Source organism: Ursus arctos, unplaced genomic scaffold, assembly GCF_023065955.2.
Source record: "Ursus arctos isolate Adak ecotype North America unplaced genomic scaffold, UrsArc2.0 scaffold_8, whole genome shotgun sequence".
Classification (NCBI taxonomy): domain Eukaryota; kingdom Metazoa; phylum Chordata; class Mammalia; order Carnivora; family Ursidae; genus Ursus; species Ursus arctos.
The window spans coordinates 51,677,206-51,704,843 of NW_026623100.1; the positions used below are offsets into that span (position 1 = coordinate 51,677,206).

Sequence of the window (27,638 nt, forward strand, 5' to 3'; positions counted from 1 at the left end):
GCTCCCCAAGAGGCCGGGCGGGCTGCACGGGCCCCGGCGCCTCCCGAGGCACGCGCGGGCGAGGGGCAAGCCCCGGCCCCGGGCAGCTCGGGTCGCCATGGGCATCCAGGGCATGGAACTGTGCGCCATGGCCGTGGTGGTGCTGCTGTTCATCGCCGTCCTCAAGCAGTTCGGCATCCTGGAGCCCATGTCCATGGAAGGTAACGCTTGGCCCTCCGCCGGGGCCAGAAGTGTGTGGGGAGGGAGAAGCAGTCGCGCTCCGGGGAGCGGGTCTGCGGGCCCGGCGAGTGCGGCCCTCGGGCACACAGCGCTCAGCGGCACCTGCCGCCTGAGCCGCCGCCCCCTCCGGACTCCCGAGGGCTGGCCTGGGGTGAAGAGGACTAAGAGGACGGAGAGGCCTGGGGCTCGGGGAGCCCCAGAGGGGATGGAGCTGCGGTGCTTGGGGTGGGCGTGAGTGAGATGCCTGGTGACTCCCTGAGCCATCCTAGGCCTGCGGTCCGAGCCGCCCCCGGTGAGCACAGCCGGCTCGGGCCTCCCGTAGGCGGGAGGTGGCTCAGGATGAAGATGCCTGGAAGGATCCTCAGCCTAGGGTACCTGATGGTGGCAAGTGGTGAAACCTCAGCCACATCGTGGGGCTGCCCCCTTCGCCTCGACCCACGTCCCTAGGCAGGGTTCGGGCCCACGGGATAAGTAACCAAATCCTCAGGGGCCACATTTGTGTCCCAATAAAATATTAGGAGACAGACCTACTCTTAAATCAGACAGTGGACGGCCTCCCTGGGACCCCTGAGAGGCGCCCTTGGAGCTGCTGGCCAACCTTCTATACGTCCCTAAGACTTGTGGGCGGGTTAGGAGGAGGAGCCCCTCTAAGGCACACCCATTCTGAAGGGGACCTTGACCTACGGGGGCTGTAACTTCCCCTCCCCCCAGTTCCAAAGAGGCATTTGCATCCCCACACCTCTGTCCTGTGGGGAAGGGGCCAGCCTGTCCTGTTCCTGTTACCTGTGCTCCCTTGCTGTCCTCTCAGGGGAGGATGGGCATCCTGCCTACCTCAGCACTCTGCTGACCTTGCCAGGCTCCAGCTCCTGGGACTGAAACCCAGAGGTCCAGGCAGGGGAGGAGGGAAGGACTTGTCCTTGCCTCTGAACTGCCTGGCAGCCCCTCCAGCCTGAGGATGTGTCCCCAGTCCCCTGCCAAGGGCTGCTGAGGACAGGAAGGGGCACCGGGCCTAGAAACCAGGCCCTTCCTCCGTTTTGCCTTCAGAACCTAGAGCTGACTACCTGAAGTCGGGGGCTATGTGCCCCTAAGAAGCCATCAGGTTCCATCACACCTTTTCTAGGTGAGTTCATGGGGCACAGAGAGAAGACATGTGATCAAGGTGGTTCTGAGAGGTGCCACCTTAAGCTTTAAATTTTCCTTGGAGAGGAAAATTGCCCAAGCTGGCCCTGCAGTCTGGATGCTGACCCCGGCTGGGGACTGGCTGACAGGGGATTTAGTGGGAAATGCATCTGCATGAGATGAGGTTGGAGGATAAGCATCCTGCCCGGCTGTGCCCCTGAGGACCTGTGCCTCCTGCAGGGCCCTAGTCTGGCCCACATCCCCTGTCCTTTGGCCACCTGGCGTCTGGAGGGTGTGGGGGGTGGTTGGTGCTCAGGGAAGCCACGGCCACTACATTGATCTTCCCTGTTTCCTGGACCCTCCTGGGCCGCCAAGGGGCCAGGAGCACCAGTGGTCTCATTCTACCTGGTGCTGCAAAACCGTCCGAACTGAGCCCAACCCCCTCACAGGTCCAGGCCTGTGAAATTTGTCTTTGTGATTTCTAAGGAATAGGGATTTCTTTACAAGCTGGCTCGTATGCACAAGACTACAGATGCTCTCTTCAGCCTGCTGAAGAACTCCCTGCAGGCTCTAATGAGTTTCTTTTTTTGGGTGGCGTTGCCCGCTTGCGCCCCTTGGAGTTCTGATGTGTTGATGCAATGGGACGTGTTGAGCCTTAGTGCCAGCCAGGTCTTAGCGGAGGGTCCTGTCACCCACCCATGCTGATGTGAAGCTCCCTTAACCTTTCTCAGCCTCCGTTCCATGACCTGAAAAGTGGGCTGTGGCAGACGTGTAACTAGTCACCGGGGCTTTAAGCCTCCAGCACCATTCCTGGCATATAATAAATGCACACACTTTGTGAACCACTGGTATCACCAATAATTAGCCACCAATAATTACTCATAGTAACAGGACTGATTCATGGTTGAAAACATTCTCTCACTCAAACAGGCCTCCCCTCCTGCATCAGAGGGAGGGACTTACAAGTTCCAGATGTTCCGTGTTGATGGGGACTGGTGTCCTTTAAGTGTGTGGAAGGCCCATTGGCCAGGTAGTGTCTAAGGGACTGTCAGATGAGCTGTGAGGAGCCCAGGCCTTGTGGCTGCGGCCCGGATGGGAGCAGGCACTGAAGGAAGAGGGCTGGTGCCCGGCCCCCCTCAAGTGTGTGTGCATGCAGTTGTGTGTCTCTTGTCTTCTCTGAGCCTCCGTAGTTCCCATCTGTGAGCCGCCAGAGTTATGATGCCCCTGGGATTGTCAGGAACTAATGGATCTGGGTTCTAGGGATGCAGCCTTCTAGAAGTAGATGCAGATGATAAAAAGCCCTCTGTCTGCCCTAGGTCTCCCGTCAGTCTCTGCCTCTGGGTGACTCTGTGGGAACATTGAGCCGGGTTTGGCCACTTAGCTTCCAAGGTGACTTTGGTGCATTTAACATTCTTGAGCCTTAATTTCCTTCTCTGTAGAATGAGGATAAAGCATATCTTCCCCTATGCATTTCAGGGGTGTGGTGAACGAAAGCACTTTGGAAAAGTGAAAAGCAGAACTCAAGTCTGAGGGACTCACAGGGTGGCGCACAGCGTAAAAAGTGACCCTGGGCCGGTAGTTCTTGGTGCTTGTTTGCAAGCCTTGACACCACCTTTTTGTCCACATCTGGGCCCAAGGCTTGACTTTGGTCACTGCCTCTTATTTCAGGTCGGATTTCCTAAATCCTAGACAAGTAGCTCTCAGCTGAGGGCAGTTTTGCTCTTCTGTGGACATTTGGTAATGTCTGGGGACATTTTTGACTGTCACAGTTGGGGAGAGGGGGCTATGGCATCTCGCAGGTAGAGGCCAATGTTCCAGCAATGAATGGGACGGCCCGCACAAGAAAGACTGATCAGGCCCAAATAGGCTGAGAAACCTTGTTCTGGAAGGAGCACTAGGGGCTAGGTGGCCAGGGGCTAGGACAGCTGCTTTTCAGGCCTGACTTAGTCACTGACACGCTGTCATTATCTTGGCCTAGTCACTTCTCTTACCTGAGCTCTTTCCTCATCTGTAGTGGGGTATCGGAGGCACTATCTCCCCCGGAGAACTTTCCCGACCCCTCTGGCTCCCCCCGCCCCTTTGGGTTGTGTTAGATGATGCTGTTCTGAAATTTTCTGTGCCCCCATCCCCACCCCAGATGGGCTTTCCGAGGGGGTCAGGGACTTGTGTCTCTATACTTATGGCCCTAGAGTGTGCTCAGCACTGTGTGGCAAACAGCAGGTGTTGAGTAAGTGTAAATTATGAGCCATCACCGGCACACATTTATTGGGCACCCTTTGTATGCCAGGAAGTGTGACGCCCCCAGGAGCACAACTAATGCAGGGTCTTGGCCCTCCCTTTAGGACACCCCTGGGCGGATGCCCTGTGAGGAGAGGACCCCTCTGGCTGGGGTGGGGACAGGGAATTATGACGGGTTGGGGGGTATAGGTGGGTGAAGAGACAGGCGTGAAGGGGGGAATGGGGTGTGCCCAGCCGGTCTGACCCACCACGCCTGCTCTTCCCTCTTTGAGGTGGCCCCACCCCTCTGCAGCCGCCCTCTGTGCACAGCTGCCCTCAGAGCCCTGGCTGACAGAGGTGGCCTGGGAACCTGCAGGGTCTGCAGCTGACTCTTGGCCCAGAGCACGCCCAAGGGGTGGCTGTCACTCCTGCTCTTTCCCTTGCTCTTCTCCAGCCAGCACCCTCTTCTGCCTTTGCTGGGGGCCTGTTGATACTCTGCGTATCCTGGCTGCCCTTTCCCTTGGCAGGGTCTGCCACTCTGTGACCTGCAGGTCCCCCAGGACTCCTGTAGCCCCTTGGCAGTTTCCAGATCTCGTGCTGATGACAGTGACAGCAGTCCACATCTTGTGAGTCTCTCTTGGTACATATCGTAATTTTGTCCTCAACAGCAGGCCCATCCTGGAGATGAGGAAGCTGAGGCTTGGGGAGGGTAAGTCACCTAACTGAGGTGACCCAGCCAGGGAGTGGCAGAGCCAGGACTTGTACAAGTCTGGCACACCATCCTGGATGCGTCTCTAACCCCGCAGGGCCAAGGAGCCACAGACACATGCCAGCCTCTTACAGCGTGGGTGTCAGCAACCCAGAGGGGAGGCAGCTAGCCGCCCGTGTCTAAATCCGAAGTGTCCCTTGTTGAGCCGTTGTGAAGACTAAGTGTGTGGCTGGGTGCAAACTCGTAAAGCAGTGCCAGCGCAGAGGAAGCACTTTATAAGTACTACTCCTTGTTATTTCTTGCCAAAAAATGCCCTAGCCCCAATTCCCCCCAGTGTCACCCATCACTAACCGTGTCCTGGAAGTTAGTGGGGGCGGAGGATGCACTTGACAGGCCCTTCATTGTGACAGGCGTCCTTCCTTCTGTGCTCGCTAAGGTCCTCCTGACTGGTTGGCCAGAGGCTTCTAGGCTGGGCTCTGGGAAAGGGAAGGAGGTGGGCTCGGGCTCCGGGTGGGTGGTTTCTGCGGGGCAGGGAGGTGGCCTGGAGCCTGAGGCCTGATGCTGTTGTCCGAGGGGAGATTTGGGCAAAGCCCCCTCCCTCCCCAAGTCAGTGCCTCAGCTGTTGAATATCTAGTGGCTTCAAAGCGCCGTAGCCATGGAATCTGGAACCGAGTCTTACTCAGAAGCCCAGTAAGCCCCTGACAGACAGAAGAGGCATTGCTGGCATTTGAAGGGGACTCTTGCCCCCCAGTGGTCCCTGGGGCTCCTCGGAGGGACCCCTAGGTCTAGGAGTCATCTGACCCGCAGGGGCTGTCAGGGCTGAGGTCTGCCGGCCGGGTAAGAGGGGTTGGAGCCAGCCGGTGTGGACGTCACTGTGAAAGAGTTTTGCTGCGAGGGGAGCTGGGATGGGTGCTGGCTGGCAAGCCAAGTGGGCGCAAGAGAAGCTTTTGCAGCCGCCTCCAGGGGAGCCTCACAAAGGTGGAGGCAGCCCAGGGGGCTTCCCCGGGCTCAGGCATACGTAGGCCAACCATGCCCCTCACCTAGGACCTGGTGCGTCTTTGCTCAGTGAATTAAAGATTTGGAGACACCTTTTCCGAGCCCCTGCAGGTGGGTCCTGCACAGAGGGGGCTGCGTGGCACGGGGTCGGGATCCTGGGCTGGACCTTCTGCTCCCTGGGAGGAGAGCCCAGTTGGTGATTTGTCAGTTGCTGTATAATGCGGGGACTTCCGCTTTAGAACCACAACAGCAACAACATTTTTTTTAAGACCAAATTTTTAAAAGCCTCATGCTTTCAGTCCTCTAACAAAATATTTGTTTGATGGAGAGGTTAAATCTTTGTTGCTGAGCCCCTGGTTATCAGTGGTCGGCGGGGGGTGAGTCGTGTCCGGGACAAGCCTCCAGAGGGCCAAGAGAAGGGCTGAGCCCAGGGAGAGGTTGAAGGGAGACCGCAGAAGCAGGTTGACCTCACAGTCTGGCGGAGCGTGGCTCCTCAGTGTTTTGAGGAAAGCTGTAGCAAATGGCCATTTAGATCCATTAATTGCCAGTCCTCCCAGTAATTGCAGGGGTGGGTGTGACGCCTCTGGCGGCTCCTCACAGATCTGGCTGCATCCCTGCGGAAACAAACCAGAGGGATGAGTCCCTGGATTTCTCTCGTGGATGAGCCAGGAGAGGTCTCCAGTGTCCCCTGCGAGCACGTGGGCTGCCCGGGATTGGGCCGGATGCTGTGGGAGTCAAGGTGAAGCCAGGTCCTCTGCTCCTGAGACAGTTCCAGACAGCTCCATGACCTTTTCTTGGTACATATATGTGTAGAGGGGGTGAAGGTGGGCGTGGGGGTGAAGGGGAGGGGGTGAGATCTCTCTTCCTCTTCTTACAAGGCCATCCACCCTACTGGATTAGGGCCCCACCCCTAGGACCTTGTCTTACCTTAATTACCTCCTAAAAGCCAGATCTCCAAATATAGTCACATTGGCTTAAGGGCTTCAATATACGAATTTTGGGGAGACCCAGCTCAGTCCATAGCACCAGTAAACAGAGAAAGTAGAACAGAGATGAGGGAGAGATAAGAATGGGGGGGGGCACCTCTGAGGAGGTAACATTTGAGCAGAGGGGGTGTGCCTGGTGGGGTTGTGGGGCCCAGGGGGGCCAGAATGGCTGAAGCAGAAGGAGCAAAGGGAGAGACGAGGGTGATGAGGTCAGAGCTGGCTGGGGAGGGGTGGGGGTGGAGGTGGCATGCGTCTATTGGTTATTTATTGATTATTTTTATATTCAGAGCTTGGGGAAGGTTGTTGAACAGAGGAATACACAGGATATGTTTTCAGCAGCTTCCTCTAGTACTGTTTGAAAACTAGACCTACGGGACCCAGGGCAGAAGCAGGGCAATATGCCAAGAGAGACGCTGAAGCCTTGGACCAGGGTGGGGACGGGAAGTGGGAGAAGGGGTCAGAGGCAAGATATATGTTGAGAGTTAGAGCTGGCTGGCCATGCGTGTGGATTGAGCGCTGGGAGGAAGGTCTACGCCCAGAGTTTTGGCCTAAGTCACCATCCCCTGAGCTGGGAAAGGCTGTGGAGCATCAGGCAGAGGGAGAAGCAGGCTCCTCGCTGAACAAGGACCCCAAGGTGGGACTCTATCCCAGGACCCTGGCATCATGACCTGAGCCGAAGGCAGACGCTTCACTGACTGAGCCACCCAGGCGCCCCAACCTTATTTCATTTTATTATTTCCTGCCAATCTAGCTGTTGTGTTCTCATTGTAATTTGCATTTTCCTTTTTGTTAATGAGGTTGAGCCATCTTTCCCATATGTATTCATCTTTCCAGTTTCCTTTTTTTGATGATTATCTATTCTAGATATTCTTCTTTCGACTGTTTTAAACCCTGTCTTTCCCCATTCTGCTGGAGTGTCTCGAACTGGCCACGGTGCCCTTTTTTTGAACAGAAATCTTTAATTGTAATCGAATTCATCAGTTTTTTTCCTTTATGGTTTGAACTTTTGAAGTGTTAGCAAGAGATTCTTTTATATTTTAACTCTATCGCTTACTTTTCACATTTGGGTCTTTAGTTCATCTGGAGCCCACTTTTTCATGTGGTGTGAGAAAGGGATCCAGATTTCTGTGCTGAGCCAGTTTTCCGAAAACCACCTACTGAACGATCTGACCCTCCCACAAATCTTCTGTGACATTCCTGCTATACCTCGGTCTCTCTTTGACCTCTCTGGTCTGCTTTCAGTGTTTGTCTGTTCTTGTACCAACCACACAACTTTCATTACAGTGACTGTGAAAATGTATTAGTATTTAGTGGGAAACATCCATTATACTTCAATCCATCTATACTCGTCCTTTCTAGATTTTTATGGACTTTTGTTCCTCCGTATGCATTTCAGAGTGATTTTATCAAGGTCCTCCAAAAGTCCAACTGGATTTTTCATTGGGATTGTGTTGAATTTACAGATTTCTTCAGGGAGAGATGACATCTTTATATTATGTGGTCCTATCTAAGATGGAATGTCTCATTTATTCAGATTACCTTTTGATATAGAAGTCCTTAGAGTTTTGGTTAATACTTAGATAGTTTTGAGTTTTTATTGCTATCATGAATGTTGTATTTTTAATTATATTTTCTAGGTGGATATTATTGGTGTAGAAAATTGCTATTGATTTTTGTAAATTAATCTTATATCTGGCAACCTTACTAAACTCTCATGTATATTGATTCTTTTGGTCCCGGTAGGGACCAAACATCTACAAGTAATGTTAGTTTTATCCTTTACTTCCCAATTCCTATATTATTTCTTTCTTTCTTGAAATTTCCTTAGAGCATTGGCAGGGTATCAGTGGTGACTGTGGCCAACCTTGGCTTGTCCCAAATCTTAAAGGCATTGTATCTGAGCCTTGGCCATTCAATCTAATATTTTCTATAAATAAAATGTAACTTGCAAATATAAGCTACATCAAGTTAAGAAAGTTCCCTTTAATCCTAGTTTGCTTAAAGTTTTTGTTGGTTTATTTATAAATAGATGTGGGTGTTTATCAAATGCCTTTTCTGTATTAAGGTTTTCATACGATTTTTCCCTCCATATTACAGATAAAACCTGAATCATGGTGTACTTTTTTTAGTACAGTTGGATTCAGTTAGCTGACATTTTGTTTAAGGTTATATCTACATTCAAAAGTGAAGTGGGCATGTAATTTTCTTTTTGTTTGCTTTTCCAGCTCTACTGAGATGTAATTGACATACAACATTGTATTGGGGCGCCTGGGTGGCTCAGTTTGTTAAGTGTCCCACTCTTGATTTCAGCTCAGGTTGTGATCTCAGGTTGTGGGATCAAACCCCACATCGGGCTCTGCACTCATCGTGCAATCTGCTTGGGATTCTCTGCCTCTCCTCCTCCCCCTGCTTGCTTGCTCTCTCTCTCTCTCTCTCTCTCAAATAAATAAATAAATAAACTCTTTTAAAAAAACCCCAAACCAAAAAAAAAATTATATAAATGTATGAAATGATTACTGTAATAAGGTTAATTAATGCATCCATCATCACACATAATTACCCTTTTGTGTCAGGGGGGAGTGAGAACATTTAAGATCTATTATCTTCTCAACTTTCATATATACAACACAGTATTATTTTTTGTTTTTTGTTGTTTTAAATATTTTATTTATTAATTTGACATAGAGAGACAGCCAGCGAGAGAGGGAACACAAGCAGGGGGAGTGGGAGAGGAAGAAGCAGGCTCCCAGCGGAGGAGCCTGATGTGGGGCTTGATCCCAGAACGCCGGGATCACGCCCTGAGTGGAAGGCAGACGCTTAACGACTGCACCACCCAGGCGCCCCCAACACAGTATTGTTACCTGTAGTCAACATGCTGTACATAGACCCCCATAACTTACTCATTTTATAACTGGAATTTTTACCCTGTGACCAACATCTCCTCATTTCCCCCACCTCCCTGCCCCGGCAACCACCAATCTACTCTCTGTATCTGTAAGTTTGGCTTTTTTTAGATTCCACATGTGAGTGAGATCATACGGTATTTGTTGCTCTGTGCCTGACTTATTTTACTTTGCGTGATGCTCTCAAGGTCCATGCATGGCGTCACTGTAATTTTCATTCTCGTATGGCCCTTCTATGATTTAGGAGTCAGGATTACGTTGTTGATCACTGGACTAGCAATATGGTGATCACCGGTGATTCTTGGAAAAGCAGTTTGTGTGGACCGGTGGGGTCCATGCCCCATAGGAGTAAGTTCAAAGGAGACTAGGAGAGGAAGTAAAGACAGTGAGTTAAAGGAGAGAAGAAATAAAGAGCTGCAGGGGACAGTAGGGCCAAGGAAGAAACAGCAACAGGTTTGGGATTTTTGTTTTATTTTTTGACCTTTGGAGGCAGAGGATTAAGTTATTCATATTCTTTAGTTCATGGGACATTATTAGTCCTGACCCATTTAAAACCCCTCTCTTATTTTGTTAATTTTTTCCTTTTTACCTCCCCCCCCCCATTTCCTTCTACTCCTATAGGCAATTATTCTAGTTTCTATTTCATTTGCTTCTAATCTACATACAGTACAGTTCCCCTTTTTGGGATCCAGTTCTACGAATTTTGACAAATGCATAGTAATGTAAGCCCTGCCACAGTCAAGGTATGGAACAATTCTGTCACAGATGGGGGGCGCCTGGGCGGCACAGCGGTTGAGCGTCTGCCTTCGGCTCAGGGCGTGATCCTGGCGTTATGGGATCGAGCCCCACATCAGGCTCCTCTGCTGTGAGCCTGCTTCTTCCTCTCCCACTCCCCCTGCTTGTGTTCCCTCTCTCGCTGGCTGTCTCTATCTCTGTCGAATAAATAAATTAAAAAAAAAAAAAAAGAACAATTCCATCACAGAAATTCTCTCCTGCCGCCTTTTCTGTCATCAACACATGGCTTGTGCCACAGCCCCTTGCAGCCGCTGATAGATTGTCTTTCCCCCTGATTTCACAATTTTATCTTTCCAGAATGTCATTTAAGTGGAGTCATACTTTGCCTAGTCTGAATTCGTTCACTTAGCCAGTGCATTTGAGGTCCATCCGCGTTGCTACGTGTATCAATAGTTCGGTCACTTTTATTGCCGAGTCATATCCCACCGTGTGAATGCACCACACGCGGTTTATCCGTTCACTGGTTGAAGGACATTCGGTTTATTTCCAGCTTTGGGAGCTGGTAAATGAAGTTGCTCTAAACATTTGCATAAACATTATTGTGTCACTATAGTAGGTTTCGTTTCACATGGGTAAATACCCAGGAGTAGGAATTCTGGGTCATAGGGTAAGTGCATGTTTATAAGAAGCTGCCAAACTGCCTTCCAGATGGCCAGTAGCATTTGCATTCCCGCCAGCAAAGTGTCATGGTTCCAGTTACTCCGTTTCCTCGCCAGCCCTTGGTATTGTCAATAGTCATTAGTTAAGTGACACTAAGGGTGCGTAGCAGGGTCTCCTTGTGGTTTTAGGTTGTATTTCCACAATTGCAGGTGGTGGTAAACACCTTTTTAGGTGCTTATTTGCCACCTCTATGCCCTCTAGGTCAAGTGTCTGACCAAGTTTTTGCCCACTTCTTAATCTGAGTTGTTCTCTTACTGTTGAGTTTTGAGAGTCCTTCGTATAATCTGGATATCCTTTGTCGGGTATGTGATCTGCAAATATTGTCTTCCAGTCTGTAGTTTATCTTTTTATCTCTTTTATCTCTTGCAGAGTGAAGGTTTTAATCATCAGTAAACAGTACAATTTACCCAAAAATAAAATTTAAAAAAATGCAACTTGTCAATTTTTCTTTTATGGATCATGCTATTTGTGTTGTGGCTAAGAACTCTTTGCTTAAACGCAGGCCATAAATATTTCCTCCTGTGTTTTTTTATTTTTCCTAGAAGTTTTATAGTTTTATGTCTTATGTGTAAATCTATGCTCCATTTTGAGTTAAACCTTGTATTATATGTAAGGCTCATGTACCATGGAAAAATGTACCGCACATATGTGTTCCTCACCTATGGCTCGCTTATTGGCTTTCTTAATAACTTTATTGGTTTTTCCTCTATGTTTGTCTGTTTTCTTTTTCACTGATTGTCTTATTTTTATTATCTTCTTTGTTCGAATAACTTTGTATTTAATTTGCTCTTTTTCTGGGTTCTGAAAAGCTTAGATCTAGAAGTGTATATCATTGACTTTATACCTGTCTTCCTTTCTTATAAAGTAACTTAAAGCTATAAATTTCCCTCTAAATGCAGCTTTACCTGCATCCAGAAAATTTTGGTACACTGTATTTTTATTATCATTCAATGCAAAATATTTCAAGACTCTCCTTGTGATTTTCCTTCTCTGACTTATGGGTATATTAGTAGTGTGTTGTTTAATTTCCAAGCATTTGGGATTTTTTACCTATCTTTTTTTTTTTGGATTTTGATTTAATACCATTGCGGTCAGAGTTTTGCTTTATATTCCAGGATCTGGTTTATGTTGGGAACCACAGGATGTGCTCCTGAAAAGAATGTGTATTCTATAGTTGTTAGACCTCAGGTTCTCTAAATATTAATTTGATCAAATTGGTTGATAGTGTTTTTCAAATCTTTTGTATCTTTGTACCATTTACTGGAAAAGCATGTTAAGATCTTCAACTGTAACTGTGGTTTATCTGTTTCTCCCTTTAGTTTTGAATTTTTTTGCTTCAGGTATTTTAAAGTTGTTATCAGAAACATGTATATATTTTGTTTTGCTCTGTCTTCTTTTTTTTTTTTTTAAGATTTATTTATTTATTTATTTGACAGAGATAGAGACAGCCAGCGAGAGAGGGAACACAAGCAGGGGGAGTGGGAGAGGAAGAAGCAGGCTCATAGCGGAGGAACCTGATGTGGGGCTCGATCCCAGAACGCCGGGATCACGCCCTGAGCCAAAGGCAGACGTTTAACTGCTGTGCCACCCAGGCGCCCCATGCTCTGTCTTCTTGATGAACTCTTGTATCATTATAAAATGTTCCTCTTTGTCTCTAGTCGTACCCTTTGTCTTGAGTTCAACTTTTTCTGCTATTAATACAGCCACACCAGGTTTCTTATCCATTCCACTCTTTCAATTTACATCTGTTGCTGTGATTTAAGGATATCCTTTTTGTAAGTAGCATATAGTTGGGTCTTGCCTTTTCACCCACTCTGAAATGTCTGCCTCTTGGTTGAAGTAAGCAACCAATTTTTAACACACATGTATGCCACTGTATGTCCCTTTAATCCAGCACACAGTTCTCCCTGATGTGCACCCCCCATGTTGTGCCTGCCCATCCTGCCTGCGATGCACCCCTGGGATGCCTCCAACTCCCCCATCAAAAATACTATTGCCATGAACGTCCTTGTACAGTCCCCTTAGCTGGCTAAGATTCTAGTTGGGATGTTCACCCAGGGTAGGAAGGCTGGCTTGCAAGATTTGCCTATACTTAATTTGACTAAGGATTACCAGATTTAACATGGTATGTCCACATGGTGATGGGAATGATCCAGAAGGGAGAGCAAAACAATGATGAAGAAAGCGTAGGGAGGCTTGCTGCAGTCCCATGCTTGAGACGGTGGAGCTGGGACCCACTGTGCAGGTGGAGGGGTTTGCCTTGGCCAGGAACCGGGACAGTTCGTTCCCAGAGAAGGAGGGAAAGCAGATGTTTGGGCCAATACAGGTAGATGTGGGGTGGGAGCTTGGAGAAATTTTCTTCTGTGGCTTCTGTTTTCTCAGTGATGTAGGCTGCAATCTGACAAAGGATGGGGGAGGAGGCAGTGGGAAATTAGAGAAGGAAGGTATGAAAGAGCTGTCTTGGAGATCGGGAGCATGCATGGACCAAGTCAACAAAGCCTGATTGCTGGGCACTTCTGAGGGCACAGTGGCCCTTAGTGAGCGGCATCAGGACTCGTGGGAGAGGCCCGGGTGAGGGGCAGCCCAGCACAGAGCTCAGTGTGCTCTGGTTAGCAGCACTGCACGTCTGGCACTGTACGTCTGGCACTGCGCTCGCCTCTGTGGGCACAGGGTGGGCAGTGCAGGGGGGCTCGCAGCACTCACGTGCAGTGGGAGCGAGCGAGCAGCTGTGAGATAATCATGCACTTACTGTTTTGCGGGACAATGGGGGAGGCCAGGGGTGGTGACAGTGCTGTGGGGATCGTGTTCCCCGTTTCAGTGGGAAGGTCTGTAGTTATGTGAGCCTGCTGTTCAGTAAGGCGCTCGGTACCATTTTGTTGATAGCTTGACTTTGTGTTATAGAAATGATGCAGGCCATACCAAAAGAAATTTTTTAAATATTTAAAAAAATCACAAATATGGGGCGCCTGGGTGGCTCGGCCGTTAAGCGTCTGCCGTCGGCTCAGGTCATGATCCCAGGGTCCTGAGATCGAGCCCCGCATCGGGCTCCCTGCTTGGTGGGAAGCCTGCTTCTCCCTCTCACACTCCCCTTGCCTGTGTTCCCTCTCTCGCTGTCTCTGTCTGTCAAATAAATAAATAAAATCTTTAAAAAAAAATCACAAAAAGTAAAGATCACCTGAAATTGACCTCCCCCGGACAAAGATAACCATGGTTAATTAACATTTAGATGTGTTATTATTAAAGGAAAGGTCTGGTCCCTGCCCTATGGGCCCTTGAGGTCTGACCTCCTACCCAGATGTGACTGACACCCTCACACCAAATGCAGCCAAGCAGCAGCATGTTAGGCTGGATGGGCCAAGAGCAGTGACCTCTCCATTCCTGGGGGAAATCAGGGAGGTCAGCATGGAGGAGGTGGTCCAGGAATTGGATTTCGAAGGCTGATGTCCCACGAGCTTGTCTTGCTGTCTTTTTCTGTCCCACCTCCCTTTGTTCAGTGCCTCTCTAGGATAAGACCCGCTCCCAGCCCCCATCCCACGTGTGGCTGAGAGGGTGATACACTCTAGATGAGGCAAGTGAAGGGGGCCTACCCTGTGTGAGGAGCAGGGCAGCAGAGCAACCATGAGGCACAACTCCTGAGTGTGTGTCATTCCACCGTAGCCACTCCATTTGCTCAGTGCACAGCCTGTGGGGCCATCCATGGTAGTCGTGTAAGGAGAGTCCCTCTACCCCTACTTTAGCCCATGGCCTGGTTCCCACACTGGAGCAAGAGGAAGAGCAGGGGCACTTGTCCCACCCTCCCCGGGTCTGTGTCCCCTTTCAGATAGCAGCGACAGTGAGCTGGAGCTGTCCACAGTGCGCCACCAGCCGGAGGGACTAGACCAGCTGCAGGCACAGACCAAGTTCACCAAGAAGGAGCTACAGTCCCTCTACAGGGGCTTCAAGAACGTGAGTGCTACCCATCCCTCCGGGAGAGGCCCTGGCCTAGAGAGACCTTCTAGAAACTTCTCCATGGCACAGCAAATATCCTAGGGGCCTTTATGGGTCTTAGTTTTGTGGGAGAGCTGTCTCGGGGTGGGTCAGGTCCCAGAATCAGTATTCTGAAGGCACCATCCTCCTTTCTGTGTGTTCCCAACGCTGGCACAGGGGAGGAGCGTATGGAGGGACCAGCCAGCATCCTCCCACTTACCCTCCTACGTCACCCTGCCCCACCACCAGGCTTTCCCCAGCTCCGGGACTCAGTAGAGCCCAGCAGTATCTCAGCCAGCAGTCCCCAGAGGGAGGAGAGAGGCCAGGCCCTGTGGAGTTTGGGGATGGGGCTGGGGATGGCTGAGCTCACTGAGGGGTGACTTCCTGCTGCAGGAGTGTCCCACAGGCCTGGTGGATGAAGACACCTTCAAACTCATTTACTCCCAGTTCTTCCCTCAGGGAGGTGAGTCTGAGGCCAGGCCCCCTGGCTCTTCCCCAAATCCCAGCCCCCCTGTGGCAGCTCTACAAACAGTGGGTGTCACTTTGATGGGGAGGGGATCCTTGCTTCCACCCTTTGCCTGCCAGAGACCCCGTGTTGCCTCTGTCCTGTTGGAAGGGCGGGGAACTCCCGCTCTGGGTGCAGCTGGAACCCACAGTGGGGCTGCCTGGGGTGGGAGCCCCAGCACACCCCAGCGCTCACCCTTGCTCTCCCCAGATGCCACCACTTACGCACACTTCCTCTTCAACGCCTTCGACGCTGATGGGAACGGGGCCATCCGCTTTGAGGTAGGTCCCCGCTGACCCCTCCCACATCCCCTGCCCCTGTAGCCCTCGGGCAGGGGGGATCTCCCTGCTGTGGCGCCTCTCTCGGGCCTTCCAGAGCCCCAGACACGATCCTGGGTGTCAGTGGTCCAGTGTGTCCTCCAGAGCAGGAGCGGACTGTGCTCGGCTGGCCCTGGGCCTAACTGCGAAGTTAGGGAAATGTGATGTGGCCGTCCGGCCGCCCTCCTCTCACTCAGCCTCTTCTTCATTCCAGCCCCACCAAGCCAGGGTCGCTGCTAAGGCACACTGAGGCCATAGGAACCCAATGTGGAAAGGGGGCAAAGGCTGGGGCGCCTGGGTTGCTCAGTCGTTAAGCGTCTGCCTTCGGCTCAGGGCGTGATCCCAGAGTCCTAGGATCGAGCCCCACATCAGGCTCCTTCTCTGGGAACCTGCTTCTTCCTCTCCCACTCCCCCTGCTTGTGTTCCCTCTCTCGCTGGCTGTCTCTCTCTCTGTCAAATAAATAAATAAAATCTTAAAAAAAAAAAAAAAAAAGGAAAGGGGGCAAGGCTGCACTCGGGGGTCTGTGCACCTGGCAGCATTTCAGGCACCCAGCCCCAGAATGTACCCTTTGCCACAAAACAGGCAGAGCGGCCAGCCTGAGCGGGCACGGCAAGTGATGCAAGGTGTGCCCGCCTCCGACACCTGGCCCCCAGCGGGCCCTTGCGGGGGCTCCGTGGAGCCGGCGAGCAGGCTGGCCCTGCTGTGGGCTCCACCTCGGCTGGCCACACGGGACCATTTGAGAGAGGCTCTGTCTGTGGAGCCCAGGCCCCTAAAAATAGCTGCAGGCGAAAAGCTGAAACCTCTTTGGAGAGGAGAACCTTGCTGAGAGCCTGGCCTGATCGATAACCGCCCTGCTCGGCTGCCAGGGCCAAGGGCAGCTGACAGGAAAGCGGAGGAACCAGCCGGCGGGGCTCAGAGAGGCCCTGGACGCGCCGGGGTGTAATAATAACCCACCGGTAATGCCGCTTGGCCGAGTTTTGTGCGGTGGCCAGCCTGCACACTGACGCGGTGCCGAGCTGGGGGGGGGGCGGGCGGTGGAGGCCACAGCCTTTCCCTGTGACCACAGGGCCCCGCCCACCCCGGCTGCAGCCTGGGGGCTAGTGTCGAGTAAGTGCAGTGTCGTCACCTGTCCCGTTTTCACTGATACCTGCCTGCGGTAGGAAGCCGAGCACCACAGAGGTAGACGGGGAAAATTGATTGTCCTCCGCTGTGACCCGGCTCTTGTGTGTCCTTGAGGGGGCACCCGAGATTCCAGGACTAAAGGGTGAGCCCCAAGCAGGGCTCTGTGAGAGAGATTTTCTCGTTCAGAAATCAGCTGACGGGATAGCTCCCCAGGGTCCTGGTGCGCGGTGGCTGTCAGGAGGTCATCCGCCTGTGGTCTTTGCTCTCACTCCCTGGAGGGGGAGGTCTGGTGGTCCCTGTAAGGTGGTAGGTGGTGGGGGTCTTTCTGGGGTGTGCTGTCAGTGGCTGAGTTGGGAACACGCTAGGCGCCTTCTCAGAAGGCCCGGCCCCTCCGGCATCATCCCTGGCCTTCCGCCGGCTTCTTGCCAGTCCCTCTGGTTCCATATGGGTGTGTTTGTTTATCTTGAGGACCTTCTTGATTTCAGAGTTCTGCTCTAGGAAAGCTTTCTCAGAAAGGGAGGGGGGCACGTATGTCCCCAGGGACCTTCCAATCAGCAGGGCCCAGTCCTGGGTGCACCACGGGTTGGGGCCCCGTGGCAGGAAGGACTCGGGCAGGGGGTGGGGGGGAGGTGACTCTTGGCCCGCCTGAGATGGACTCTTTCCATGTGCCCTTAGAACAGAAAGTCAGGTCAGGGGCGCCTGGGTGGCACAGCGGTTAAAGCGTCTGCCTTCGGCTCAGGGCGTGATCCCGGCGTTCCGGGTTCGAGCCCCACGTCAGGCTCCTCCTCTATGAGCCTGCTTCTTCCTCTCCCACTCCCCCTGCTTGTGGTCCCTCTCTCATTGGCTGTCTCTATCTCTGTCAAATAAATAAATAAATAAAAAATCTTAAAAAAAAAAAAAAAAAGAAAGTCAGGTCAGCTTACTGACATTTAAAAGGATCCCAATCCTTATTGCATATTCTTGAGAGAAAAGACACGTATTAATTAAAGTTTATCGATGTGGTAAAATATTGTACCTTCCCTACCCAACGTCATCTTTGCCAAGCGGGGGCAGCGGTCGCACGTCCCGCCTCAGGGTCCGCCTGCTGTGCTGTTCCTCTTGGGTCCTCTGGGACATGCCCACAGGAGGGAGCCTGGTCTTGGCCTCCGCAGCCCAGGCACAGGCCATGTGCCTACAGATAGATGCACCAGAACCCTCCACGCCATCCAGGGCCTTTCTCATCCAACCCACTCATCTTGCCAGCACCCTGCTGCTTTTTTGGAGAGTTAGGGCCAGTTGTGTGTCTGGAGGAAGGAGTGGCGGCCTCTCCCCGAGCTCCCTCTGCAGTAACCCCCTCCCTGTGCCATTCACTGGCCAAACCCGACGGGAGGGCAGTAACCAGAGAGAATGTGTGCGGGCTGTCATCACACCCTGTGCTCCCCCCTTCCGGCTGAGCTCCTGCTCTGCGCTCTACTGGGTGCCCCTGCTGTGCACTCAGGGGTGTCTCAGCCTGGGAGGCCTGTGTCACCGTGCCCCTCTTGCTCCCCGGGCTCTGCCTCAGGGACGCAGCCGCAGAGCAGGGGCTGTGGAGGCGATGGACTTCATTTGCCTTGGAGTTCAGGTCAGGGAGTTACAGCTAGTGACAGTCCCACCTGAAACTGCTGTGCAGGGCTGGAAATGTACAACTACCAAGGACTCGGATGTGTGCTGGCAGGACAGGGGGGCCTCTCTGGGCCAGTGGTCTCGCAGGGGACACGCCCACTCATCTCTGTGCTAGTACCGTCACCACTGTCCTACCTACACACTTCGGGACACAGAACTGGGACATTTCTCCGTTGGTTGTGGCTGCAAGGCGGCAGGCCTGGGTCTGCGAAGACAAGATGGCAGATAGTAATGCCAGCGCCCCCCATGGTCCACGCGGGCACCCGAGAAGGGAGGCCCTGTGTGGGCCTCACGATTCCCTGCGCCCTTGAGAGGGACTGCACGCCTTTGCCTCCCACAGGGAAAGCCTGTCAGATCCCAGGGATGTGATTTCGGGGACACTGTACGTCTTCACTAAATCGTGCGCAAGCTTCAGTGATGATTCCCCAAACTTGGGCATGTAGGAACTATCACCTGTTTCTCCTTTAACATTTTCATTTTCTTCACTGACACATGCATGACGGACTTCGCGAGCCCAGTAGGGTGACAGGGTGTGCTTTGCAAAAGCAGCCATGAACCCCCCACCCACACACCGAGGAGGCCGCCACCTGCTGTTAGCCCATTGCCACTGTTTGTCTCTGTGTCCCCAGTAGCACACGTGGTGCCCCTTCCCGGCTGCCCGGTTCTAGACTGCTGGCTCTCCACTGTGGGGGGCGAGGCGCTGGGTCTCCCACGTGCACACACGCCTTTCCCATATCCCCTGGCTTTCCGGAACGATAGGCTTCAGGTGAGACAAGGACCGTGGTTTGCTCTGATGGCGTGAATTTGATGCCCAGCTGAGCCTTCTGGTGAACTGATTATGTTTTCCTTTCCCAGCACACGTTCTTATTCTTGCTGCCAATTAACAGTGGTCCTGATTTTTGAGTTGCCTGGGGGCTGTGATCTCATCAGTAATTCAACTCCAGGCCTTTCTCCAGTTGTCCAGACGGACATCTCCCTGGGTATGCTTCCCAGCCTCTTTCCCCTCCGGGCTTGGGTCTCCTGGTTCCAGAATTCCTCGTCTTCCTCTTCCTTGCTTTAGTCTCCCTTTTCAGAGGTACAGCTACGAGCAGCTTCCTATGAAAGAGTAATGTGGGAGGTAACTTTTGAGGCTTTAGATTCTGGAAGCGTCTCCATTGTGTTCCTGCTCTTGCTTGATCCACTGTACAGGACCAGAGCTGCAGTGGGAAGTTGCCCTCCTTCCCAGTGGTGGTGGCCACACTTTAATGGCTTCTTGCCTCATGTCGCTGCTAGAGGCAAAGCATGCCGAGTCCTGACCCTGTGTATGGGAACTGATTTTGTTCTGTTTGGTTGTGTTTTTCTGTCTGGAAGCTTGTAGGATCCTTTTTTTGCACCTGGTTTACTGAAACGCCATCCTGACCGGTGCCTGCAGGCAACACGGTGGGCCGTTTCCGTGCACTGTGCTTGGCCTCGGCAGGACCTGGACATTCCCAGCCTTCCGTTCTGGGGAGTCCTTCCTTACTTCCCTGGCCTGCTTTCCTCCCTCCCCTCCGGTTCTTCCTGGAACTCCAGGTGCACAAGTGGTAGTTCCTCGAGAGTGGACCTCTCGTTGCCCTCTTTTCTCTCTTCCAGCGTTTTGCCTTTTCACATGACTTTATGGAAGATTCCATGTGCTCTTCAAAACCTCCTTCTGAGTCTGTCATTTTGCTTGCTTATTTTTAATTCCCAAGAGCTCTTTCTCGTTCTCAATTACTCCCTTTCTCTAGCGTCCTATTTTTATTTTCAGGGTGACAGGTGTCTAATCTCTACTTCTAGTCATTGTTGTTAAGTTTTTTCCTCCTGGAATAAGTTTTGTTTCTTCCAGATTGCTTCCCTGTCTCCCTTAGCCTCTCTCAGGTACAGGCCTCCTCAGATCCAGAAAATCTGATGTTTGAGGGGCAGCCAAACCCCTTCATGCACGGCCTGCCCCCCCCCCCCACAGTCCGTCGTCTTCCACTCCCTGTTCCAGGACAGCCCTGCTCTTCTCCCTTCTTTCAGAAGAACCTGGGAGGGCCACACGGGGTAGGGAAGGCTCGCCCTGCAAGCCTTCTGGGAAATGGAAGAAAGGGCTTGCTTTCCACCAACTGTTAGAGCAGTTGGAGTTTTCACACAGAAGCCGCTGGAACAGTCATGTCTCATTACATTATAATAAATTATCTGTCACACCTCAGAAATGACGGCAGCACACAGGCGTGTCGTGACCCCGGAGCTGAGCACTGTTAGTTTAGCTTTTAAGCTATAAGTTTGCAAGCACCTTGGCATGCAGGTCCTTGGTGAACTAAAAGTAGAGCAGCCCCCTTTTTAAAAGAGCTCCCCCCCCGGTCTTCTGTATCAGGAGCCAGGCATTATAAGGTACCATGTCTTTGAACATCTTTATTTGAGAAGATCAGTACCAGCCACCACACACACACACACACACACACACACACACACACACACATGCACACACACATACACGCATGCACGCACACACATACATGCATACACACGTGCGCGCACACACACACACGCGTGTACGCTCACGCTGTGTTGACCTAATGGACACCATCTGTCTGTGCCGCAATGACGGCTCCTCCCCTGTAGGGGTGTGAGGCCACACAGCAAACTGGCAATGAAATCTGGGCGTTGGGCTGTCACTCCTCACCCTCCCCTCCCTTCATAGGACTTTGTGGTCGGCCTCTCCATCCTCCTGCGAGGAACAGTCCACGAGAAGCTCAAGTGGGCCTTTAACCTCTACGACATCAACAAGGACGGCTACATCACCAAAGAGGTACAGGGCGGTGGGGGCCGTGGCCGCCTGCCCCTCTCCCTTGCTGCCACGCCACACTCCCAGCCTCTCTCCTCCGCTCCCCTGCCGCCCTGGCTGCCCTGCCTGCCTTTCCTGTTCAGAGACACCGCTCTCAGCCCCACCCTGGAGGGGACAGCAGCCAGGGGGCTCTCCTGTCCAGGCTCTTGGTCCTGGACCCCTGGGTGCTTGTGTGCCTCTCACCATGCAGCTCAATCTACTTCGACAGATGTTCTCAGAGCATTCTTTCTCACAGGGAGGTCCTGGGGGAGACACAAGTGGAATAGCTGGGGACAGAGAGTAGGAGGAGCCAGCCTTGGCTCCCACCAGTCAATGGGGCAGTGTGGTCCCTTAAGGCAGGTGGGGGCCCTTGCCATACTGGCCTACAATCAGGTTTTGTTTAGCCCAAGCATTATTTGGTATATGAAATCGTTGCTACAGTTTCAGATTTTGGAGATGACCCATCAGAATCTCTCTGCATCTTCTAGGGAGTCAGAGGCTAGCACTGGGGACACTAGATGGGGGTGGGCTCGTCTCCGTCCAGCTGGGGCCCCCGTCCTGTTCACTCTCTGCTGCCCTGGAGGTGCCCTCCCCGTTTGGATGCAGCCCCTCCCCTTGGGCCCTGGTACCTCCCTACATCCTTGCAGCCAGGCTCAGCCAGCCCCTCTGGCCCCCTGCAGGAGATGCTGGCCATCATGAAGTCCATCTATGACATGATGGGCCGCCACACCTACCCGATCCTGCGGGAGGACGCGCCTCTGGAGCACGTGGAGAGGTTCTTCCAGGTGAGAGCTCGAGCCCCGGACCTTGAGGGGGCGGGCAGATGGAGGAGGGACAGGCTCCCCCTCTTAGGATGGCCCTGGGCAAGCCACTCCCCTCTCTGGGTCCCCCTCCCCCCACGAGGAGGTTAAACTCGCATCCCCCACCGGGCTGGTTGTCAGGATCCCGGGGAGCAAATTAAAACATCTCCCCCACGCCCCAATCCACTGAACCTCACCTCAGGGCAGGCCAGGGGCAGTTGACACCCAGGCCAGTGTTCTGGTGCCTTTCAAGAGCTCTCCCAGCCCCTCCAGAAAAACCATGCAAGAGGAGCGGGGTTGGGGTGACCTTGCTCTGTGTCCATGGGGACGAAAGGGGCTGAAGCTTCCACGTCGCATTTGCTGGTGGCCCGTCCTGTGCCTCAGTTGCTCTGTCTGCCCTGGCTGCCTGTTGGGGAGGTGAGGGGGTCAGATGAGCATGGGGATGCATTCTGGAAGTGTAAGCCCAAGAAAGCTGCTGGGAAGTGGCTGGGTGTGGCGAGCAGACTGGGGAGATGCCAGAGAGGTCATCTGTGCCACGAAGGTAGCTGGGGAGGGCCCTTGACGTGGCCTGGATCCAGGGTAGAAGACGGGACCCACAGACTCACTGAGGACACTCCTTGGGTTACAGAAAATGGACCGGAATCAGGACGGGGTGGTGACCATTGATGAATTCCTGGAGACCTGTCAGAAGGTAGGTGGCATCAGGAGTTGAGGACACCCAGGGTCCCGCCCCTGCCAGTCCCCGAGCCCCTCCCGACCTCCAGACTCCATGTTCACACTTTTGTCTGAGCCCATCCCTTTGCCACTGCTCCTGTCAGCCCACAGCCCACAGGCACACCATCCCTCAGACTGCCCTGTAATGCCTCACATCAGAGGGGCAGACATGGGCCAATAGGAGGATGATTGGGCCCTGGGGCCCTCAGCACGGGGTCACACTGTAAGAAAGGCGCCTGGAGCCTCCCCCAGCCTTACTGTTGACCCTCCTCTTCAGAGCACCCTTGGGGGCCACGACATGTGCCTCCGCTGGCCTTAGCCATCTGCCTCACTCCCAGAACGGCCTCTCAGGTGCCTCTGGCCGCCGTCTGAGGGCAGCCAGGGAAGCCTGTCCGTCAGCGAGTCAGCAGCCCCCAGATGCGCTTGCAGTCAGACGCCCTGGCTGAAGATAGGCTCTGCCTGACCAGCTGCCCCTCCCCCCAGTGAGAGAGACAGAGTGGTCACTGCGGGGTTCCAAGTCCCTGGCAAGAATCTGCTCAAGGTAGGAGCGGTTGGGCACGGGCCCGCCCTCCCCAGCCGGGGTCTGACCCGGCCTCTCCTCCTCCTCTCTCCACACAGGATGAGAACATCATGAGCTCCATGCAGCTGTTTGAGAACGTCATCTAGGACATGTCGGTGGCGAGGGGTCCTTGAGTGGCCACTGCCACCTCTGCCCCCAAAGAAATCTCAATCCTGCCAGGAGCAGCCTGAGAAACTTTTTTCTAATATATTTGCAAAAAGTGAACAGTTTGCTCTAGACACACACACACACACACACACACACACACACACACACACACACACACAGAGCCCCTTCCTTCGGGCTGGCAGAGGGGGTGCAGAGGTCAGGATGGGCTGAGTCTGGCTGGGAGCTCCCTGTCCAGGCCCGTGGGGTGGGGCTGCCTCTGGAGTGGGCGCTGAAAGAGCCGTGTCTGCAGGCTGCTGGCCACGGGGTGCTGTCAGGAGGGCGCTCAAGGTCCCCTACAGAGGAGGGTCCAGTCACCAAAGGCCCCGCTGGTGGGAGTCCCCTCGCCCCTCCCTCCCACCACCCTTCTTTCCCACCACACATGGGCCAGGTTCTGGGGCCTACTCTGGCCTTCTTGCCCCCCAACCACTCCCCTGACCACTGGCTACACTCCCAGAATGCTCGTCACCACAGGACACTGGCAGGGCTGTGGGGGGTCAAGAGAGTTGGGACGAGGAAAGAGGTAGTAATGGAGACAGCCTGCTGTTTCCTGGAAACACTGCCCTGGGGTCCCAGGATGCCTGCCACTCCACTGGCAAGCTCCTGTGGTAAGGGGCCACTGGACTCTTCTCTCCATCCTGGGAAGGGGGCTCAGGGATTGGGTTTCTTGGTGGAGAATCTTAGGGGAACTGTCTGCCAAGTCCACCGAAATGGAAGGAGCCTTCTCTTGCCTCAGTCCTAGCTCAGTGGGAGTGAAGCGGGGCGTTGGGGGGGGGGGTGCGCCCATACTCCAAGGTCATAACAGGTTCTAAGAAGAGGTCACAAGGATCAGGGACTGGCAGCCAGGGAGCCCAGGTGGCAGAGCAAGCCTGAGAAGGGGCTTTTCCCTCCTTGCTTGTTAGCTCCTGTCTCCCTTGGCCCCCAGCTCGGATGAGCACCCCCCCCCCACTTCCTGGTTAGGGTCCTAAAGCAATGTGGCCACCCCTCTATACACAGGCTCACCCAACCCCATACAAAAAGCACAAGCACCCAGAGCAGCTCAGGTGGCAGCCCACAAAGGGAGCCAAGGACACTGTTTCTCCAAGATCAGGCCTTTCTAGTGGGCTGAGGCCCCGGGTCGCGGTGGCCCTAACACAGGTAGCTCTGGAGAAGAAGCATGGGGGTCCATTCTGTGCCTCAGAGCCATGCGGGCTCAAAGCCCACCCCCAGCCCGCCCAGCCCAGCTCACCAACATTCAAAAGCACAAATCATAGGACCCTTCTTGCCTGGGTTCTGCTCTGGGGATGGAGGCTGATGTCAGCTGAAGGCAGAACCAAGAGTGAGGGCTAAGGGGCCTGAAGCTGAGTGGTAGGTCAACAGAAACCTCCAGGAAAGAGACAGAGGCTGCTCCCATCCGCCCAGGCCTCCCCAAGAAGGAACCCAGTCCCAGGTAGCGTGGGCCTTTCTGAGGAACATTCCCGTACAATACATTCCACCGGCTGCCACCCCCTCTCTGCTCAGGCCTGGCCCAGGGGTGAGCAGGGCCCTCAAAGGAAAGGTGGAATGGAGGAGGCCGTGGAGATTGGCCTGGTTTGGCCACAGGGACCCCTTGTCACCCACACACAGGTGGTCCTCTCCCTTGGAGTTGTACTGACACCCCATCTCCAGTTTGACTGGGGGGGGGGGGTCTTTCTTCCCTCCTCCAGGAGGGCATCAGCTTTCCCTGGCTCAGGGATCTTCTCCCCCTCTGCCCACCCCCAGCCCAGCCCTCCCAGCTGGCGTAGCTGTGCTTCTAAGGGGCCGAGGCCATAGGAGAGGGTCACCACCATGCCCCTGCCCCTCTTGGCCTGGGGCCAGACTGGCTGCACGTCCAAGCAGGAGGGGTCTGTCTCCCACGCTGGGATGCGGACCGGCCGCATGTCTGCATGGCAGAAGCGTCTCCCTTGGGTGCAGCCTGGGAGGGTGGTTCCTGTTCTTAGCGCCCACCAATATTCTGTCCTGTATATTTTAATAAAATAAACTTGGCAAAGAAGAGGGACTCTTGTTGGCTTTATCCCAACTCTGGATTTCAGTCCAGCCCCTCCCATCCCTGATGCTATTAGCCATGGCTCTTGCCCAGGGCTGTGCTCGTAAATGTCTGACATTCCCTGAATTGTAGCATTTGCCAATTTCCACGCTCACTCCCGCTGTGACGTCACTGAAGGCGGAGCCGGGAAGGGAGGTCTGCTGTTGGGAAGCCTTTACGAGAAGCTCCAGCCCCGCAACCTCTCCAGAGCCAGTGAGGCAGGGTGACTCCTTGAGGGGCCATTTGTATTTCATTCCCAGACCATTTTTCTTTTCCAGTTCCAAGAAGTCGTTTCTGCCGTGTCCCCTTGGCTGAAGCAGAATCTGCCTGAAGAGAGCTTCCTTTCCTGGCTTTATTTTCAAAAGTGTAAACTCAGTGAGAATTATGCCAGGGGCGGGGCAAGAAATGAGAACCTGGCAGGGAGGAGAGGAAGGGCTTTCCCTAACCCAAGGACAGGGAGGAGGAAGGTTCTGGGGGGATCTGCAGTGCTTTAAGGACCAGACCCCACGCCGTGTGACATCACCTCCACAGTGAACACAGACCCAAGCCCCCATGAGTCACCAGGTTTGGCTGGTGGGCATCTCAGCTATAGTTGGGAGGACAGGTGACAGGAACCCACTTCCACCACCACACACACCAAAGGCCCCACTTTACCCGAGCCCCAGGGCCCTGGCATAATCCGGGTAAGGAAGCCCTGAACTTGCTGTCTAGGATGGGATAGCCTGCATTTGCCATGGGGTGACCACCATGCCAAGCATGTTCACTCTGGTCACAGCCTAAAGATCACAGATGGGGAAGCTGGGTTAAAAGATCCTAGGACCTCCCAGTCTTTGAAGAATGGAGCCAAGCAGGTGGCTCTAGGCTGGGTGTAAGCACTGACTCACTTCATGATGGTCTACAGAGCTCAGAGTGGGGAAAGCCCACCCAGCCATCCAGCCATCATCCAGCCATCATCCAGCCATCATCCATCATACATCCTCCCTCCATCCATCCATGCATCCATCATCCATCCTCCATCCATTTGTACATCTGCTTTCCACTCATTCACTCAGCACCTTCCTGACCTGGACACTCAGTGCAGAGGTGGTGACCAGAATATGCTTTCTGTGTGGCTGGGTGGCAGTAACGGGTCCAAAGGGGCCCTGGGTTCAGGGACAGAATACTTTAGTTCTGACCTGGGCCATTAAACTTACATGGCTTTGGACAAGTCCCATCCTCTCTTGCTCGTTGGGTGTTGGTGTAGAAGAGAAGGAGGGAACACTTTCCAACTCATTTTAAAAAGTGGTATTACCAGGATTTTTTAAAAATCAGTCATGAATAGGTTAAGAAGGAAAAATTACAGGATGTTCTCAACTATAAAACAAAGATGTAAAAAATCAGAATATCAGTAAACTCATTTCAACAATGTGTTACATGTACATGATACATGTAATATATCATGACAGATTTGGGGTTATTCCAGAAATGCAAGGTTTACCATTTAAAAATATAGGCACTTCAGTTTCCAATAACACAGAGTGTCTAGGTAACTTTATTATTCCTTCCACTGAAAACAACTAAAAATCTAGAATAAAATAGCTTCTTAGAATCATCATTGAACTGACCAAAAGGTAAAGCATTCTTGGACCAGGAGCTGAGTGGATGTGGAAATTCAGAGATGTAAGCAGAGCCATGAATGGACTTTTTAAAACAGGTGAGCTTGGCTGAGCTTTGGTTTCACATCCTTCCAAAGCCTAACGTAAAAGAGATCAAGCCCAGGATCCACCCAGGTAAGAAGTCTATCGAGAAATCCTTCCTCCACAGAACTGGGGCCCCAATTACACCCTTGGAGATAATGAGCGTGAAATAGAAGCAAACCCAGCCATTCCCACCTTTTCTCCCAGGAGGCTGCAAGAAAAGTTGACTATCTAAAGCCCCTGAGAAAATTCACCCCTAAAGCTGGGAAAATTCACCCCTAAAATTAGGAAGCATGTGGGGCTCCTGGGTGGCTCAGTCAGTTGAACATCTGACTCTTGATTTTGGCTCAGATTGTGATCTTGGGGTCCTGGGATAGAACTCAGAGGAGAGTCTGCTTGAGATTCTCTCCCTCTCCCTCTGCCCCCACCCTGCGTGCATGCTCTCTAAAATAAATAAATCTTCAAAAATATTAGGAAGCATGAGCTAAACTTTAGGTGAGTTTGCAGCCAAATTCACACAGAAAATATGATGGAGAATTTAATTTGTAGTGATCTCTAAAGTCGAAAGCAAATGAGCAGATTTCAGTCAACAATGACTGAGTATTCAAAGAAACAAGACACCATAAGTGAGGTTTAGCAGAAACAACAGGCTGCATTAACAGACCCAGAGGGCTTCCGATAATGGAGTTATCAGACACAATAAATGACTATATTTAATATG

At 52.8% G+C, this 27,638-nt stretch overlaps 1 protein-coding gene across 1 annotated transcript; it reads left to right on the top strand.

Annotated features, from left to right (window-relative positions):
• Positions 1-25,205, top strand: KCNIP3 (potassium voltage-gated channel interacting protein 3). The gene is made up of 8 exons (XM_026479954.4): positions 1-200; positions 14,425-14,549; positions 14,964-15,033; positions 15,286-15,356; positions 20,837-20,944; positions 21,640-21,744; positions 22,388-22,450; positions 23,092-25,205. Exons 1-8 carry the CDS (start codon positions 98-100, stop codon positions 23,137-23,139), a joined length of 693 nt encoding a protein of 230 aa, XP_026335739.1. The 5' UTR covers positions 1-97; the 3' UTR covers positions 23,140-25,205.
• Positions 25,206-27,638: the final 2,433 nt, after the last annotated feature.